A 20,315-nucleotide genomic window follows, 5' to 3' on the forward strand; every position below is an offset into this window, starting at 1 on the left:
AAGCCATTCAGGTGCCCTCTTCCACCTTTTTTTTGGGAATAAGCTAGACTAGTCACTTGCTTCAAAAGAACAAAGTACAAAAAGGGTGAATAGTAACTTTACAGTGGAGAAACCTGGCAAACTCTGCCTTAACCAGGTGATGAAACTTAGTTTCACTAGTGATGCCATGTAATGTCACCTACCCCTGATATGATGACAAGGGCATCTCAGCTTTGAGGTGTTCTTTCCAAAAACCCTTAATTCCAATCTATTATGAGAAAAATATCAGACCATCCTGATTTGAGGGATACTCTACAAAATACTCCTCAAAACTAAGGTCATCAAAAAATAAGGATGTGGTGTCTAGCTGGCTCAGTTGGTGGAACATGTGACTCTTGATCTCCAGGTCAGGAGTTTGAGCCCCACATTGGGTGTAGAACTTACTTTTTAAAAAACTTTAAAAATAAGAACTACCAGAGAAAATATTGCAGCCCATAAGAACCAAAGACACTAATGATTAAATATAATATGGTATCCTGAATGGAATCTGGAAAGGAAAAAGGACAGAAGGAAAAAGAAAACAAAAACTAGTGAAATCCAAATAAAGTGTGGAATTCAGTTAATAGTAATTGGCAATGTTGGTTCCTTGGTCATGACAAATGTACCATATAATTAATATAAGATGTTAATAGGAGAAACTGGATGAGGGGTCTATGGATACTGTGTAATATCTCTGCAACCTTTCTATAAATCTAAAATTATTCTAAAGTTAAAACTTTTATTTAAAAAATTCTTGGGGATTCCTGGGTGGCTCAGCGGTTTAGCACCTGCCTTCGGCCCAGGGTATGATCCTGGGGTCCCGGAATCAAGTCCCGCATTGGGCTTCCTGCATGGAGCCTGCTTCTCCCTCTGCCCCCCCCCCCCTCTGTGTCTCTCATGAATGAATAAATAAAATTTTAAAAAATACATTAAACAAAATTCTTAAAGGGGTACCTTGTTGGCTCAGTCAGTTAAGTGTTCGCCTTGGGCTCAGGTCATGATCCCGGGTCTTAGGATCCAGCCCCGCATCAGGATCTCCGCTCAGCAGGGAGTCTGCTTCTCCCTCTTCTGCTCCCTTTATATTGTATTTGTGATATAAATAAAATAATTTAAAATAATTATTTAAAAAATAAAAACAAATAAAATAAAAAATTCTTACACAAAATGGGAGATAAGGTAATTCTTGATGGGAGCCATGGGTTGTAAAATACACTTTTATTTTATTTTTTGTAAAATATACTTTTAAATAAGTTATTTCCCCTTGAAAGTGGCCCCACCCAGAGACAGAGGCCATTAGGGTGAGGATAAGGTGCCCTTAATTTTATAAACTGTGTTTTAGGGCCAAACATATTAGCATTTTGTCTAGGAACTCCAGACTCAGCATTTATGAGGAAATGTTTAGAATGTTCATATGAGCAACATAAGGACCTGCCTGTCCTTGCCTGCGGCTTTATTCATCTGTCCCTGTTTTCTGGTAGAAGCTGTGGCTTTGACATCTGAAGGAACATTTTCCCTGCTGGTTTCTCATGCCTGGGGCCTCTGAGAACCAGGGGGGTGAACCTTCAAGCAACTCTGAATTTGGGGAGGGCCAGCAGGGAATTGATTATGCAGACAGAGCTTTCCACATTTTCCAACCTGTCCTCCGCTTGGCAGCACAAGTACAAAGTTCTGAGGATAAAAGGCTTCCATTAATACCAAACCAATGGAAGTCAAAGAGATTTCTTGACTATGGTTAGGTCATAACCACAATTTCTTTTTCTCTCTTTGTTACTTTTTTAAAAACATGTTTATGAATCAAAGTCAGGGTTTTGAATCCCTTGGGCTACTTTCCAGCTTCTATACTCTAGGAGTGCAACAAAGGGTCAAATGCAGTTTTAAAGGTTTCCAAGGATGAGTAGAAGCAAATGCCTTAATCCCTGGCAGCTCCTTTTCCAGCTTTTAAAGGAGGGAAGGCAACAGGGAAACAATGGGACTGCCTGTTCCTCCTATGCAACATCATTGTTCTGTACATCATAGACATCTACTCTCTTCATTCATCATTCACCGAGCTGCCCCCCATGCCCGGAGGGATTCACACCCACTTTTACACCCGACCTCATCATCAACACTGCTCCACTTCTTTCACTAATGTGCTCTCTGGCAACAATCTTCTTCCTCATTTGTTAATTTATTCATTCAAAAGCTCTTTCTTGAGCACATCCTTTTCTACTGAATTAGGTGCAGGAGGCGGGATGATGCTCAAGACAAACCGATCCTGCTTTCGGGAGATTGATGGTCCACAGGGGGAGGCAGACAGAACTGAGATACTGAAAAGTCTGGGGTAGATGGATAGAGAAAAGTTAGAAAGATTGGTTGGGAAAGACTTTTTCGATGAAGTAATCCATGTACTACAATCTGGATGAGGAATCAGCACAGTGAGTTGGAGGAAGAGCATTTCAGACAGAGAAGCCCAAGCCCTAAGGCCCTGAGGCCAGAATAGCTTTGAAGTGCTCCAGGATCCATGTGGTGAGAAGCTGTGATCAAAGAACAGAAAGAAAGGAGACAGGACCGCAGAGATAGGCAGGCTCCACATCCCAGGGATCACGGAGGTCCTAATGAGTTTTCATTTCCACATCATGAAAAGGCAGTAGAGTTAGTCACAAGCAGGAGATTTACAGGAGAGTTCACTTTTCTTTGCTGGGGGTGACTTTTCCCATATGCCCTTTACACAAATTCACCAGTTTTTTTTTTTAAGAGTTATTTATTCATGAGAGACACAGAGAGAGAGAGACAGAGGCAGAGACACAGGCAGAGGGAGAAACAGGCTCCACGCAGGGAGCCCAACGCGGGACTCGATCCAGGGACCCCAGGACCGCGCCCTGGGCCTAAGGCAGGTGCCAAACCACTGAGCCACCCAGGGATCCCCTCACCAGTTGTTTATAGTTTACCCTTACTTGTTTTCTCTCTCATCTTGTAAAACCTCTTCCATCCTGCAGGTTTAGAGGAGATGAAGAAACTTTTTTGGCACATGGGGAATTTGAGTTGTCGGTGAGACATCCAAATGACACAACTGAAAATATAAAACTTATAAATATGTACGGTCATAGAAAAAATTCTGGGAGGACACACATCAAATTCTTTAATAGTTATTATCTCTAAGTGGCAGGATAATGAGTGATTTAAATTCTATAAGATTTTACTTATGTATTTGAGAGAGAGAAAGTGAGAGACAGAGCACCAGTGGAGGGGGAGGGGCAGAGGGAGAAGCAGGCTTCCCGCGGAGCAGGGAGCCCAATGCCTGGCTCCATCCCAGGACCCTGGGATCAGGACCTGAACCAAAGGCAGCCGCTTAACTTACTGAGCCACCTGAGCACCCCTGATTTTAATTCTTTAGTGTATAATTTTTTTAAAGATTTATTTATTTTTTAAAGTAATCTCTACCTTCAATATGGGGCTCATACTTACAACCCCAAGATCAAGAATCACATACTCCAGGGCACTTGGGTGGCTCAGTCAGTTCAGCATTGGATTCTTGCTTTTGGTTCAGGCCATGATCTCAGGGTTGTTACATCAAGCCCAGCATGGGGCCCCATGCTCAGCATAGAGTCTGCTGGAGATTCTCTCTCACCCTCTGCCCCTATTCACCCCTCTCACTTGAGCACTCTGTCTCTTCATCTTTTTTTTTTTTTAAAGATTTATTTATCTATGTATTCATGAGAGACACACACAGAGAGGCAGAGATACAGGCAGAGGGAGAAGCAGGCTCCATGCAGGGAGCCTGATGCGGGACTTGATCCTGGACCCCCAGGATCACACCCTGAGCTGAACACAGACGCTCAACTGCTGAGCCACTCAGGCATCCTTCTGTCTCTTTCTCTGTCAAATAAATAAATAAATAAATAAATAAATAAATAAATAAATAAAATCTTAAAAAATTTTAAAAAAGAATGCCATGTTCCACCAACTGAGCCTGCCAGGTGCCTCAGCATATATTTTTCTGTGGTGAGCATGTGTTATTTTTGTATAAAGAAAGTATGGCATCTGGCCAGTTCAGTCAGTGCAACTCTTGACTCTTAACGTTGAACCCCAACATTAGAGGTAGTGTTTATTTTATTTATTTATTTATTTATTTATTTATTTATTTATTTATTTGTGTGTGTGTGTTCATTTTTTTTTTTTTAAAGGAGCCATGGGGATCCCTGGGTGGTTCAGCGGTTTAGCGCCGCCTTCCGCCCAGGGCCTGATCCTGGAGACCCGGGATCCAGTCTCACATCAGGCTCCCTGCATGGAGCCTGCTTCTCCCTCTGCCTATGTCTCTGCTTCTCTCTCTCTCTCTCTGTCTCTGTCTCTCATGAATAAATAAATAAAATCTTGAGAAAAAAAAAGGAGCCATAGCGATGATCTTGAGGCACCTACCCTAAATTGCTTGCTCTCACCCACTTCCCACTTCATTTCTTGTCTATTCAAGATTTTCCTGGATTCTGACCTCAGGACTTTTTTGTCTACACAGGACCAGACTCCAAGCAGTCTTCTTGGCCTTGCCACTTGTTTCTTTCTCCTAGCACAATTTGGGCTCTCCCCTAGCCACAGTGCTGCTGGATGCCCTGAGTAATAGATTAAAGATGCAGGCATACACAGCAAAGTGCTCTTCCTTGTGATGTTTTATTTCTGTTTCTGGAATTTTGTAGGACTGAGAACTTGGAGAGAAAAATCACAAGTACAACCTAAAGAATTCGCAAACTATGACAAACTTATGTGGCTGATGAAAAACAAGGCTTATTTATGGTTGAATTGTTAATTGGGGCACCTGGGTGGCTCAGTTGGTTGATTTCAGCTCAGGTCATGATCTTGGGGTAGTGAGATAGAGACATGCAACCCTGCTTGAGATGCTCTCTCTCCCTCTCCCTCTGCCCTCCTCTTTAAAAAACTAGTTAACTAACTAACTAAATAAGATTGAATTGTTGATTATTTCTTTAAAGGCCCTCAAAGTGAGCTAGATAAACAATTCTCTATCTTCACTGGGGCAAGACCAAAAGAAAATGAACTGACGTTGCAAAAAAGGGGCTTCTGGTTAAATCAGTGACTTTTTGCTTTGGAAACTTTTCCATAGATAAGACAAAACCGGAGAAGGCATAAACTTCCAGGTATAAAATAATTAAGTCACAGAGATGTAAAGTACAACCTACGGAATATAGTCAGTAATACTGTAACAACTTTGTTGGGGACAGATGGTAAACTACACATACTGTGGTGATCAATTCATAATGTATATAAATGTCAGATCACTATGTTTTATACCTGAAACAAATATAATATTCTATATCCACTATATTTCGATTTTAAGAAAGCAAAAAAAAAAAAAACCCAAATCTGGGAGCCTCATATATAAAATAGGAAAAAAGGGGGATAGCTCCAATAATGAAAGCCTTGAATGGGGATTACCTAGCTTAACCAGTTCTTTCTGCCCTCAGAGGGCTTGCCAAAGCAGGGTGAAAACCAGTGGTTTAGATCAAGGGTCAATAAACTATAGCCAGCTGCTTGTTTTTATACAGACCATGAGCTAAAAAAATTTTTTTTTTCATTTGTAAATGGCTTGGGGGGAAAAAAGAATTATTTTATGTGACATGTGAAAATTAAATGAAATTCAAATTTCGGTGTCCACAGTTATTTTTTTAATTGTAGTTGACTTATAATGTTACATTAGTTTCATGTGCGTGTCTGTAACGTTTAGTTGGAACACATGTTCATCCCTTAGGTATTGCCTAGGGCTGGTTTTGCACTACTATGGCAGGAGCTAAGTAGTTGCAATAGAAAGCCTACGGTCTGTGAAGCCTCAAATATGTACTGGTCCTTTGCAGAAAAAGTTTGCCAAACTCTTGTAGATGAAAGGCAATGTCTTATAATATTGTTTTTAACACTGATATAATGAATGGAATCTTAGGATTTCTCCTTGTAAGGCATTAAAATTCTGCAGGCTGTGGTTTAAAAGAGGTCCTGTCCGTATGGAGTAGAAATGACTGGTCTCAATCTCCAGGATCCGTGAAAGTCCGTGCCTTCCAGCCCTGGGAGACTGTGGTTTTACCCTTGGGCTCCAGCCAGTCGCCTTCAGATGGCTAAAGGGAAAGAAGGCAATTACCTGGCATTATGCCAAAAAATCTGCCCCCACTCCCCCCCCGCCCCCCCCCCCAACATTGGAGCCTGAAATTCCTGGCAGTTAAAAAAAGGATTTCCTTCAGAAGAACACAATTGCCGTAATACTCTGGCCAGCCAGTCCCTAGATTTCACAGGCTGGGAAAACATTTGTGATTTGGGAAGAATTGTTGAGAGATGCAGGAAGGCGCCCACGGAAGACTGTGAGAAAGAGAAAAGCACATCTAGAACAAGTAGAAAATGAAGAGCAAAATCTTCATATCTATTTGTGCTCTTCTAAATTATTATAGATAATTTAAGATTAAATCAGACCATTTGCATTAACTTATATTTAAACCCTTTGGTCCTTATTCTAGCATTTCACAAACATGTTTCTCAAGTATATTAAACAGGTAGAGGGGCACGTGGGTGGCTCAGTGGTTGAGTGTCTGCCTTCGGCTCTGGTCGTGATCCCAGGATCCTGGGATTCAGCCCCACATAAGCTTCTCCCTCTGCCTGGGTCTCTGCCTCTCCCTATGTCCCTCATGAATAAGTAAAACCTTTTAAAAAAAAACAACAATAACGGTTGAGGCTGGAATTATATTTCTGTCATCTTAACTCTTCTGTGGTTCCACCTCTACAAAATGGGGATGAGACCTTCAAAACCTTTGAAATTGAAGGCTGACTTTTCAGCCTTAAGTATAAAGACTAGTAATTGGGGATTAAGTAAGGGCAAGTGTGGGGAAATGATCAAACTCAAATAATTTGTTCCTTTATACTTCCCACTTCCCACTTTGTTTTTTACTGGAAAAGGCTTGGTGATTATACTGGTAAAACCACAAAACTAACTGAAAACATATATCCCTCTCATGATCTCTGCAGTGAGAGAAACCAAACCAATAAACAATAAAACAAGTACCCAGTGTCATAGCTTTAGATAAAACATACATCATGATAGTTTTTGACTAAAGGTTCATTTACTTTTTTTTTTTTTAAGGTTTTTTTTTGTGGTTTTTTTTTTTTTTTTTTTTGGAGTAATCTCTACACTCAGTGTTGGGCTCAAACTTATGACCTGGAGATGAAGAATTGCATACTCTGGGGCACCTGGGTGACTCAGTGGTTGAGCATCTGCCTTTGGCTCAGGGCATGATCCCAGGGTTCTAGGATTGAGTCCCGCATCGGGCTTCCTGCATGGAGCCTGCTTCTCCCTCTGCCTGTGTCTCTGCCTTTCTCTTTGTGTGTTTCTTATGAATAAATAAATAAAATCTTAAAAAAAAAATAAATTCTATGTGTGCCTCAGTGTCTTAATTGGTTTTAGCTCTTGGTAACTCGTGGTTTCAGCTCACGTCATGATCTCAGAGTTGTGAGATCAAACCCTGAGTTGAGCTCCATGCTTAATGTGGAGTCTGCTTGAGATTCCCCTTCCCTCTCCTTCCCCCTCTGCTCCTCCCCCCAACTCACGTGCTCTCTCTCTTTCAACTAAATAAGTAGATAGATAGATAAATAAGTAAAATATTTTTAAAAAGTGAAGTCTTGGGTTATCCGGGTGGCTCAGTGGTTTAGCTACACCTTCAGCCCAGGGCCTGATCCTGGAGACCTGGGATCCAGTCCCACGTTGGGCTCCCTGCATGGAGCCTGCTTCTCCCTCTGCCTGTGTCTGTGTCTCTCATGAATAAATAAATAAAATCTTTTTTAAAAAGTAAATTTTACACCCAACATGGGGCTCAAACTTAGAACTTGCAATCAAGAGTTTCATGCTCTACCAACTGAGCAAGCCTGACACTCCTACAGTTTTTTTAGATCATAAAATCAGGGACTCCTGGGTAGCTGAGTGGTTGGGCACATGCTCAGAGCATACTCCTGGGGTCCTGGAATCAAGTCCCCACATTGGGATCCCCACAGGGAGCCTGCTTCTCCCTTTGCCTATGTCTCTACTTCTCTCTATGTCTCTCATGAATGAATAAATAAAATCTTTTCTTTAAAAAAAGGTAAAAAAAAAAAGGTCATAAAGTCAAATATTAGCAATTTCATATGGTTTAAGCTAATATAATGCCCCAAACATAGTAATTTTATTTTTTCCTCTATAACATTCAACATGGGTGCTCCTGGGATCCCTGGGTGGCGCAGCGGTTTAGCGCCTGCCTTTGGCCCAGGGCACGATCCTGGAGACCCGGGATCGAATCCCACTTCGGCTCCCGGGGCATGGAGCCTGCTTCTCCCTCTGCCTATGTCTCTGCCTCTCTCTCTCTCTCACTGTGTGCCTATCATAAATAAATAAAATAAATAAAAAAATTTAAAAAAAGAAATTAAAAAAAAATGGATGCTCCTGATCAACGCATAGCTGGCCTCCAAGTCAAGTTTTTTTTACTTTGTAGCTTTTCTATCTCAATACCTGGCTTCCATTGGTACCACTTGTCTGCATGGAGCCAGTGGCAGGGCTAGAGCATTGGGTAGAGTGGGAGAGTTTTACAGAGCAGGCCTTCAAATTATGTGCATCACTACCGCTACCATCCCACTGGTCAGGATTCAGTTGCATGGCCACATCTAACTGCAAATATGGCTGAGGGATTATCTAGCCGCGTGCCCAGAACTAAGAGAAAATAGGTCCAGTGAACGACTAAGTGGCTTCTGCTGAAATTTCCCTAATCCCTCCTACTGATTTCTCCTCTGGAATACTTAACTGTTGGATCTTCCTATTTTTTTAATAGTTTTTTTTTTTTAAGAGATCTTATTTATTTATTCATGATAGACATAGAGAGAGAGAGGCAGAGACACAGGCAGAGGGAGAAGCAGGCTCCCTGCAGGGAGCCCGATGTGGGACTCGATCTTGGGACTCCAGGATCACACCCTGGGCCGAAGGCAGGTGCTAAACCACTGAGCCACCCAGGGATCTCCAGATCTTCCTATTTTTAAGTAGAACAAATTTTTTTTTTAAGATTTTATTTATTTACATGAGAGAGAGAGGGAGGGAGTGAGAGCATGAGAGAGTACAGCTGGGGGAGAGGGAGGAGCAGACTTCCCGCCGGGAAGGGAGTGGGACATGGGGCTCAATCCCAGGGCCCTGGGATCATGACCTGAGCTGGAGGCAGACAAGCCACCCAGGTGCCCCTAAGTAGAGCTGATTTTGAGCAATAATACATTTGTTCAGTTTATAAGGAAATTTTGCATAAATTACCTGAGCTTCCAAGAATACTGTAAGATAGAGAATTATTATTTACATTCTATAGATAAAGAAACTGCAGCTCAGAGAGGACACAGGTTGATTAGCCCAAGGACATGAACTAGTAAGTGGGGAAACCAGCTCATAATAGCAAGCACACTTTTTACAGTGCTTTTTCGCTCATGCAGCACTTTCATGTATATCATTTTCTCTGACCACTAGTGCAAGGATCTTCCCATTCTGACAGTTGGCTTGTGGCCTCTCCATCATGCCCAGCTGGGTATTAGCATGTTGCTGGCCCAGCAGATTATAGGTTATAAATAGATGCATTTGTTGTCTGACCAATTCTCTTCCTGGAGTCAGGCACATCCACCTCTGCTAGAAACCAAGGCCTTTCTCTGCTTCTTGGCTCAGGTTAGGAAAGCAGTTTCACTAAGAGCTCACCTGAAGGATTCCCTACACTTCTACAGCACAGCACAGCCTCTAGGTACCAAATTACCAAAGCTTGAAAGATGTTGGGAAGTGGTTTGAGGGTGGGGACATGAATAGAGTGGGATGCAGCTGTGCTTACACCTCCATAACCTGCCAAGGAGTAAGCCTCCGCTGCTGTGGTTTCTGTTTCCTACTGTCTTCAGTGGATAGCATTTGGGGCTAGGAGAGGAAGGGGGAGGGAGTTCTCTTCCATAAACTCAAATTCCACTCTGCAGCTTTTGCCTTCTATCATCTCTTTCTCATTTTCTTTTTTTTTTTTTAATATTACTTATTTATTAATTTGAGAAACAAAGGGATTGAGAGCACGTGCAGGGGGGGAAGAGTAGAGGGGGAGGAAGAAGCAGAGTCCCTGGGACACCTAACCCACTGAGCCACCCAGGTGCCCCTATTTGTCATTTTCTATCTCTGTTTGTTGATTTCTTGCATCCCCGTTTCTCAAGCAAGAAAGGACTTTTTTTTCCCCTTAAGATTTTATTTATTTATTCATGAAAGACAGAGAGAGAGAGAGAGAGAGAGAGAGAGAGAGAGAGACAGGCAGAGGGAGAAGCAGGCTCCCTGCAGGGAGCCTTATGTGGGACTCGATCCCGGGACCCCAGGATCATGCCCTGGTCCGAAGGCAGGCCCTCAACCTCTGAGCCTCCCCACCCCCCCTACGGCTCCCCAGGAAAGGACTTAAGTGATAGCATGACCCTCACCAGGAGGCTCTGAGGTTTGTGGTTCTTGGCGCCCTCAGATGGCAGCAGCAGCTGCATCTCCTGCTCCCTTGAGCTCTGGCCACTGAACAAGTATCTGGCCCACAGAGGGCGTCTCCCAATGCGTGTTGACCAAGAAAGCTGTAAAGATCTAACTTAGAAGTTTTCAGTGATAACATAGAATTAAAGCAAAATAAATAGCATACTATTGCTTTTAAGGAATAAGATTCCGGGTGCCTGGGTGGCTCAGTCAACTGAGCATCTGCCTTCCACTGGGGTAGTGGGCTCAGGGCCTGGGAGGGAGCCAGGCATTGGGCTCCCAGTGGGGAGGCTGCTTCTCCCTCTCCCTCTGCCCCTCACCCCTGCTCGTGCTCTCTCTCTCTCTCAAATAAATAAATAAAATCTAAAAAAAAAAAATAAGATTTTTAACTGAGCATTTCCAAGAATACAGATAAAAGAAATAATGATGGACATCTCTATACCCACAGATATTTCAACTAGATTTGGGTACCTTCAGGCTATTAAGAAAGTGTTCCAACAGAGAGTAGCTTGCACTTTCCAGAAGCAGAGCACTAAGATTGGAGGCATCCCTAATGACTCGAATGACATTGACTCAATTCCCTAAGCGATCTGTGTATCTATTTCCTCCTGTGTAAACTGGGCATAATAATAGTATTTATTAGAAAGGGTTGCTAGAGTAAAAGTCAACAGTAACTGACACACTGTTAAGTGCTCAATAAATGTTAATTATCAGGGCACCTGGGTGGCTCAGTTGGTTTTGGCTTAGGTTGTGATCTTGAGGTCGTGGTGTCAAGCCCCAAGGTGGGCTCTGCATTCAATGTGGAGCCTCTCCCTCTGCTCTGCCCACATCCTCACCCGGAGTACATGCTTGCTCTTTCTCTAGAATAAGTACAATCTTAAAAAAAAAAAAAAAAGTGTTAATCATCATTTTAAGCTTACTACTTTATACTTGCTGACAAATGATAAAAGACCATAATCAAGAACCACAGCAGCACTACCGGGATGTACTTACAATTATACAGATCTTTGCATAAACCTGGGGGGAAGGTAGGCAGTCACCTTCTAGTCACAGGACAATTTTCTGGCACCTAGTGGTATCGTGTGTTGAAGAAGGGATTTATTTTCTATCCACACAAATTCCCACTTTGGGTTAATAGCACAAGGCTGGGTGGGAGTATATAATCCTTAAAGGTGATTTCAGTTATGTACTGATAAGCTGGAGTCCTCCTGTACATCTTGACCATATAATTTTAAGAGGTAGAAAAGGAAAACTATCCAGTTTAAAACCACTTAATTCAAGTTAATATTTTTAAAAAGTTAATTGTGCAAAACTATGTTAGTAAGAGGTTAAGAGTAGGTGCTAATAAAGACAGTTATGAGACACTGCCTGAAAAAGGGGCTTTCTCTTAACACTATTGGTTGGGGTATAAATTACTATTTTAAAAAAATCATATTTGTTTTAAGTAGGTTCCATGCCCACCGTGGGACTTGAACTCATGACCCTGAGAACAAGAACATGATCTACTACTGACCTAGCCAGGTAGCCCCGCAAGCTGGTATTATTTTATACTTGTATCCCTTGGACACAGTAAATCTACATCTAGAAATTTATCCTAAAGAAACACAAGCATAAAGACAAATGTGTAAGACATTCGTTGCAGCTTTGTAATAAAATGGCAACAAAAAAGCAACTTACCAGAAACAAAATTTAGAAGTACTCCAAAGGAAAATACTAAATAGTAGACATTTGGACATGATAAAATGATGATGCTACTATGAAAACTGATTCCCTACATTCTTTAAGCCTATAGTCAACCAAATTAAGCCTGAGAAATGCTCAGCCACTTGCACATCTGGGGCTAGTCCATACACTTCTCATTGAGGTTTCTTTCAAAGACGCTTTTGTGTGCTTTCTCTTGTGTGTGTGCTGCTTTAAATCTGGGGGTTTATTCTCACAAACTTAACAAAACAAATGACTAAGTTTTTTCAGTTTTATATTAAATATGTACAGAACACCTGCAGAATCAGCAATTCCATTCAAAAGCAAAGTCTTATGACAGGAAATAAGGCTGATCATTGTACTTCTAGTACACATCCAAAGCTTGCCTCATTCATGTGGGAAAAGCACTGAACTCATTAAGTGCCAAGCCCCAGGGTCTCCTCAAAATTAACTAGTGAAACAGCACAGCTGCTGCCTGGCGATGGTATTGCAGTGATGCTCATTTTAATAAGAGGCACAGGCCTGACATCTCAACCATCAAAGTAGGTACTCAGTTTGCAATATAAGGGACCCTCCTAGCCCAGTGTTCAAGGTGTGAGCATCATCGTCAGCTTGTCAAAGTGCATATTCTTGAGTCCTATATCCTAGATCTGCCAAATCAGAAATGCACCTTTTTTTTTTTTGGTAAGATTTTATTTAATTATTCATGAGAGACACAGAGAGAGAGACAGAGACACAAGCAGGCTCCTCACAGGGAGTCCGACATAGGACTTGATCCCGGGTCTCCAGGATCACTTCCTGGGCCGAAGGTGGCACTAAACTGCTGAGCCACTCGGGCTGCCCAGAAATGCACCTTTTAAAAAGTTCTCCAGGTGTCTACAATTACTACACGTTTTGAGAACCACTTCTCTAACTACTTCTAATTTCTCCTTAAAGCGAAACCCAGTACAAACTATAAAATACTCCAGAAGAATCACATTTGACATTTGCTATAAGAAATGATTTACTATAAGAAGGCCTCTCCTTCTCCTCCTGCTTGTGCTCTCTCTCAAATAAATTTAAAAAAAAAAAAGGAATTGATTTTAAAGATTTACTTATTTTAAAGATTTACTTATTTTAGAGAGAGTGCATGAGAGTGAGCGGGGGAGGGGAGGAGGGAAAGAGAGAATTTTAGGCAGACTCCCTGCTAAGTGTGGAGCCCAATGGGGCAGTGGGGGGCTCCATCTCATGACCCTGAGGTCACCACCAGAGCTGAAACCAAGAGTTGAACACTTAACCTAGTGAGCCAACTAGGGTGCCCCAGAAATGGTTTTATTTTTATTTATTCATTTTTAAAAAAAGATTTTATTTATTCATGTTAGAGAAAGAGAGAGAGGCAGAGACACAGGCAGAGGGAGAAGCAGGCTCCATACTGGGAGCCCGACATGGGACTCGATCCCAGGACTCCAGGATTGTGCCCTGGGCCAAAGGCAGGCATTAAACCGCTGAGCCACCCAGGGATCCCCCCAGAAATGGTTTTAAATAAAACTTTATTGGGGTGAATGGGTGGCTCAATTGGTTAAGTGTCCAACTCTTGATTTTGGCTTAGGTGGTGATCTGGAAGTTGTGGAATGCAGCCCCACATTGATCGGATTCTGGGCTCATGCTTTCTCCTTCTCCCTCTGCCCCCCAACCCCACTCGTGCACTATCAATTAAAGAAAAAAAGAAAGAAAGAAAGAAAGAAAGAAAGAAAGAAAGAAAGAAAGAAAGAAAGAAAGAAAGACCTTTAAAAATTAAAAATAAAAATTTATTAAAAAATAATTTAGGGGGCACCTGGGTGGAGCAGTTGGTTAAATCTCTGACTCTTAGTTTCGGCTCAGGTTGTGCTCTCAGGGTTATGAGATCGAGCCCCCTGCCAGGTTCTGTGCCAGCAAGAGTCTGCTTGGGACTCTTTCTCCCTCTACCTCTGCCTGTCCAGCCCCGCACCACCCAAATAAATACATGTGGAAAAAATCACTTTAAAAATTTATAAAGTTGTACGGGATCCCTGGGTGGCGCAGCGGTTTAGCGCCTGCCTTCGGCCCGGGGCGCGATCCTGGAGACCCGGGATCGAATCCCACGTCAGGCTCCTGGTGCATGGAGCCTGCTTCTCCCTCCTCCTGTGTCTCTGCCTCTCTCTCTCTCTCTGTGAGACTATCATAAATAAATAAAAATTTAAAAAAAAATTTATAAAGTTGTATTTGAAAGAGTCAACAAGTGTTGGCTTTTGAAAGCATTCAAGGTTATAGGTAATGGCCATAGGATATAACAGAAAACTGAGCTCAAAGTCCCAAAACGTGGGTTTATCACTTAGGTCCTTAGTTTTAATGGTTTTCTTATTGTATTCATAAAGAAAGATCACAAAAGAACAGACATTTCTCTAAAGAAGCCATCCAGATGGTCAACAGACACATGTGAAGCTCTTCATTACTTATCATCAGAGAAACATGAATCAAAACTACAATGATATATCACCTCACACAGGTCAGAATGACTAAAACCAAAACCACAAGAAACAAATGCTGGTGAGGATGTGGAGAAAAAGGAACTCTCTTGCACTGTTGGTGGGAATGCAAACTGGTGCAGCCACTGTCAAACTCTATGACATTTTTTCAAAAAGTTAAAAATACAACTATCCTGTGTTCCAGTAGTTGCACTACTGGGTATTTACCCAAAGAATACAAAAACACTAATCCAAAGGGATACATGCACACCTATGTTCACAGCAGCATTATTTACTTACAATAGCCAAGTTCCAGAAGCAACTAAGTGTCTCATTGATTGATGAATGGGTGAAAATGTGGTATATACACATAATGGAATATTAATATTACTCAGGCATAAAATAGAATGGAACAAGCACCGGTGGGGCCCTGAGCGGGGGGGGGGGGGGGGGGGGGGGCGGGGTAGCTGGAGCCACCCAGAATTTTGCCTGCTGTCCACAGGGCCTGTGCCCCTCCTCCCTGTCCAGACCCTCCCCACCATAAGCACTCCTGGGGCCAGTTCCCAGACCTGCCAGCCTGGCCCACGAGCACCTGTCCCCTCACTTTCCTGGGACCTACTTGGGCAGGCATCCTCGGCATCCCGGGCCTGGGGCTTTTTGGGTCACCCTCACTCCTCAGCAGTTGACTAGATGAGCACAGGGCTCCATTATCCTACCCCCCTCCCCGCCCGCCCCACTTTTGGGGGATGTGGAAAGCCTCTGCTCTCCACTCACCTGCCTGCCCACCCTCTCAGCTGGGGACTGTGGCATTCATGAGTACTTGACCTGGAGAGCAGCTTATCTGAGCCTTAATAGAGAAAATACCATAAAAAATATAAAGAGAGCTCTCGCTCTTAAATAAAATCTTTAAAAAAATGTAACTTACCAAATGCAACATGGATGGAACTAGAGTAAAATGCTAAGTGAAATAAGTCAGTCAAAGAAAGACAAATACTGTATAATTTCATTCATATGTGGAATTTAAAAAAGCAAAATAAGCAACTGGGAAAACAAGAGAAATCAAGGAACAGATTCTTTTTTAAAAGGTTTGAGAGCAAAAAAAGGTTTGAGAGTGAGCAAGCAAGAGCAGGGGTAGCAGCAGAGAGGGGAGGGAGAAGCAGACTCCCGGCTGAGCAGGGAAATCAATGCGGGGCTGGATCTCAGGATCCTGGGATCATGAACTGAGCTTCCATGCATCCTCAAATTTCTTTTTTTTTAAGATTTTATTTATTTACTCAAGAGAGACACAGAGAGGGAGAGAGAGGCAGAGACACAGGCAGAAGGAGAAGCAGGCTCCATGCAGGGAGCCTGATGCAGGACTCGATCCCAGGACCCCAGGATCACCCCCTGGGCCGAAAGCAGGCGCACAACTGCTGAGCCACCCGGGCTGCCCTCAGATTCTTAATTATAGAGAATTGAGGGCTAAAAGAGGGAAGGTGGGTTGGGGTATGGATTAAACAGGTGATGAGGACTGACTGGGTAGTGTGTGGAATTACTGAATTACTATGTTGTACACCTGAAACTAATATAACACCGTATACTAGCTGGAATTAAAAACTAAAAAGAAATTTAAAAAATTAAAAAACTCATGATGAGGAAAAGAAAAATCAGAAGTGTTAAGGCTCAACTTCACAACCCCCCAAAGTCTGAGCTAGCCAGGTGCCCCAGTGGTCTTAAGTTTACTTTCCCCTGAATTTAACATAAAACCTAGTTAATTCATCCATAGGTCATTCACTCATCACTAAACAAACATGAAGGCCCTACTATATTGCAGGAACTCTGACAGGTAAAAACACACAGGGAAGCTCTTAGGACTGGGAAATGGAAAAATATTCAAGAATGGCTTAAAAAAAACCCTTTAAACATTTTCTCACTTGTCAGAGCAACCCAGTTTTAGATAAACAAGTTTGAGAATGTAAGTAATTTGCCTGAGTTCTTTACCACTTACTAGATACCCTAAGAGTGACCTCAACCAAGAATCATCTAAGAGCTTCCTAAAAATGAAATATTGGGACACCTGGGTGGCTCAGGGGTTAAGTGCCTGCCTTTGGCTCAGGGCATGACCCCAGGTCTGGGGATCAAGTCCCCCATCGGGCTCCCTGCCAGGAGCCTGCTTCTCCCTCTTGGTCTCTGCCTCTCTCGTGGATAAATAAAAAAAAATCGTATTAAAAAAGAGAAGAATCTTAGACTCTATCCTAGATCTACTGACTCATCTGCAGTTTATCAGGATTGCCAGGTGACTCTTATGCATGTTAAAATTTTAGTTACTTGGCCCTACTGCCTATTATTCTAAGGGGTACAGGTGGGATGGGCCTGAAACAAGTTTTAAAAGATGCCCTTGGAGGCACCTGAGTAACCAGTTGGTTGGATGGCCAACTTTTGGTTTCAGTTCAGGTCATGATCTCAGGGTCCTGGGGTAAGGTTCTGCCCTCCGCAGAAATCTGCTGAAATCTGCTTCAGGGTCTTCTCCCTCTGCCTGTCCTCCTGCACTTTCTAAATAAACCTTAAAAAGAAAAAAAAAAAAAAAGATGGCCTTAAAGCAACAAAGCAATGAAGAGAACTGCAGAAGAGTGATTGGAGTTCTAGAGAGAGTATAGCTCATCCCAGGCCATGATAAGCACACTGAGGTCCCACAACGTAGTAGATATAGTAGTTTATTTGTATTTACTTATTTTTAAAAGTAGGCTCCATGCCTCAGTTTGGAGCCCAACACAGGGCTTGAACTCGACTGAGATCAGGACCTGAGCTGAAACCAACTGACGTTTAACCAACTGCGCCATCCAGGTGCTCCTAAATAAATAAAGGTTTTAAAAAACAAAAAAATTGGGACGCTTGATGGGCTCAGCCACCCAGGTTCCCTGATACAGAAGTGGTAAAAAAGTATAAACTTACATTTTTGAAGGGAAGGATGGAGTACAGTAGAGAATCACGGTTTTTTGAGAACCAGTAAGTTTTAATTTTTTTGAAGAATTTATTCATGAGAGAGAGAGAGAGAGAGAGAGAGAGAGAGAGAGAGAGAGAAAGTAGAGGGAGAAGCAGGCTCCACGCAAGGAGCCCAATGTGGGACTCGATCCTGGGACTCCAGGATCACCCAACAGCTGAGCCACCCAGGGATCTCCAAGTTTTAATTTTTTAAGTAATTTCTACACCCAATGTGGTGCTTGACCTCACAACACCCCAAGAGCCTCATGCTATACCTAGCTAGCCAGGCACCCAGATAATCAGTACGTTTTAAGTATTTTATGTGGCCTACTCGCAGAAATTTTTCAAGTTTGCTAATCAGAATGAGCTCTTATAAAATTCACCTGCACTTCCCATTTCAGACTAAGATCCTAAGGCTCTTCAAAGGAATAAGTACTTCATTTTAGCACAAAGAGGAACCAGAATCTACCTTCTATTTAGTGTTTTAAAGTTAAGAGTTTGGGCAGCCCCGGTGGCGCAGCGGTTTAGCGCCGCTTGCTGCCCAGGGTGTGATCTGGGGACCCTGGATCAAGTCCCATGTCAGGCTCTCTGCATGGAGCCTGCTTCTCCCTCTGCCTGTGTCTCTGCCTCTCTCTCTGCATCTCTATGAATAAATAAAATCTTTAAAAAAATAAAAATAAAGAGTTTAACACTTAAGAGAACTGACAACTCAGGGAGACGGGTGGGGAGATGGGGGAACTGGGGTGGGCATTTAGGAGGGCACTTGAAGCAAAGAGCACTGGATGTTGGATGCAACTCTGAATTCTACCTCTGAAACTAATAACACAATATATGTTAATTAAACTTAAATAAAAAAACCTATTAATAGCTCTGTGATGCAACTAGATTTTCCCCAGGCCTGTAGACCATTCAAAGACTAGAAGTTTATTAATTAGCATTTCAAAGTCTATCTTACTTCAAACAGAAAACTTTGGACTATATAATATAGCCCGTGGCACAGACCTATGGGCAACTTTCATCAAAAGCTGTTAAAAATCCAAAGTAAAGAATATGTCTGAGGTACTAATGAATAATATAAAATGATAACGTTCTTCTGGGAGCAAGATAACCAGCTTTATTATAGAACTGTGTCTAGGGATGGCTAATGTACTTCATGTAGCATTTACTTCAAATACCTAAATTTGAAATGTACTTACACCTCTGAAAATTTGTGTCATCTTTTTTCTACAAACCACTGTTAGTGGAGAAGTAACGTTGACTATCATCTCTAATCACAAGTGAGGAACAAGAGGGGCTGTGGACTTGCTGTTAGTTACCTGAAAAGCAGAGGAAACTCAAAGCTATAATCATTTTATCTTATTAAAGATTTTTTATTCATTAGAGAGCGAGCACATGCACGGGAACAGAGGGGGTAGGAGCAGAGGGAGAGGCACACTCCCCTAAGCGGGTAGCTGGACAGAGCTTAATCCCAGAACGCCAGTATCATGACCTGAGCCAAAATCAGAGGCTTAACTGCCTGAGCCACCCAGGCACCCCAAAGCTATAATCATTTTAGCTCCTCCACTTGTTTGTTGAATGCATTTATTGAGCTGGGCTTTAGCATCATGCCCAAGGCATACAGAGATGCAAGTGCTAACGATACCATGAAACCTGTGGTTGTCATGATTATATGTACACATACGGCTGTCAATCAGGCTGTTTTTCACACACTAAATACTGTATTTTAGCAACAGATTTCTCTTTGGTGTTCTATGTCCTGGTTATACCCATGGACATTTTATTTTTGGTCATCTTGTTTTCCTGTTATTCCCCCATTTTTTACTAGAAAATAATTTTGTTATCCTTAGTTCAGAAAAAAAGGCTGCATCTATGTTACTAATTATTTTGTTGCTCTATTCAGAACTGTGAAGTAAAATAAAGTTAGGGACAAAAGTTTTGCTCACCTAATTTAAAAGTTTTGAACACAAAACACAGCTTTATTTAAATAAATACAGAAGCAGAAAAATAGGAGAAAAGAGAAAAAAAAGGGACAGTCTAGAAAGGAAAAAGAAACATTAGCAAGGTTCTTAAATTGGTCCATCTAATCACAGCCTTCAGAAAGGCTAAGTCTCAAATAATTCACAACTCTCACTTTTCAGCTAGAATTATTAAAGCAATAATCATCAAATAATAAAACATAGAAAGGGCCATGGATTGTCTACCTAAAGTATAGAGATCACAGAACTGCCTTAAAATACAAAGAAAATATTTTTATTTGTGTAACAAAGACTCTAAGAAATGATGACACAATCAAGATTAACAGAATTGATGTCAAGACACGAATAGGTCTGAAAAGGTATAAATGATTAATAACTTTGTTTCATCCAACTTTCCCTCAAATTAGGGGACATCTCTGATACATTCTGACTGAATCCTAAGTGTGATGTATTCAGATGATTCATTCCAAGACGGTTCCCTTCAATTAGTCCTCAGTATCTCTCTTTTTTTTCTTTTTCTTCTTTTTCTCTGGACTCTGAAAATAACAAACCAGAATGCTTTTTAAAGAGCTGTAAATGTATGGGTTAGTAATAATAACTTTTCCTATAAAAAGCAAAGTCCATCTATATCCTTTGAAAATAAATTTGGGTTAAAGATTAAAACCTAAAACTCTAAGTATCACCTCTATGAAAATCTGTAGCAAA

At 41.9% G+C, this 20,315-nt stretch overlaps 1 protein-coding gene across 2 annotated transcripts in view; it reads right to left on the bottom strand.

The window, feature by feature from the left end:
- Positions 1 to 19,862: 19,862 nt before the first annotated feature.
- The window catches only part of NOP58 (NOP58 ribonucleoprotein), a 30,677-nt gene continuing 30,224 nt past the window's right edge, over positions 19,863 to 20,315 (bottom strand). For both annotated transcript variants that reach the window (XM_026002526.2, XM_072741963.1), the window contains one exon: positions 19,863 to 20,146. In XM_026002526.2, coding sequence (XP_025858311.1) covers positions 20,096 to 20,146 — 51 coding nt within the window. In that variant the 3' untranslated portion in view covers positions 19,863 to 20,095. The remainder of the gene's footprint in view (positions 20,147 to 20,315) is intronic.

Source organism: Vulpes vulpes, chromosome 16 (assembly GCF_048418805.1).
Source record: "Vulpes vulpes isolate BD-2025 chromosome 16, VulVul3, whole genome shotgun sequence".
NCBI classification, from domain to species: Eukaryota; Metazoa; Chordata; class Mammalia; order Carnivora; family Canidae; genus Vulpes; species Vulpes vulpes.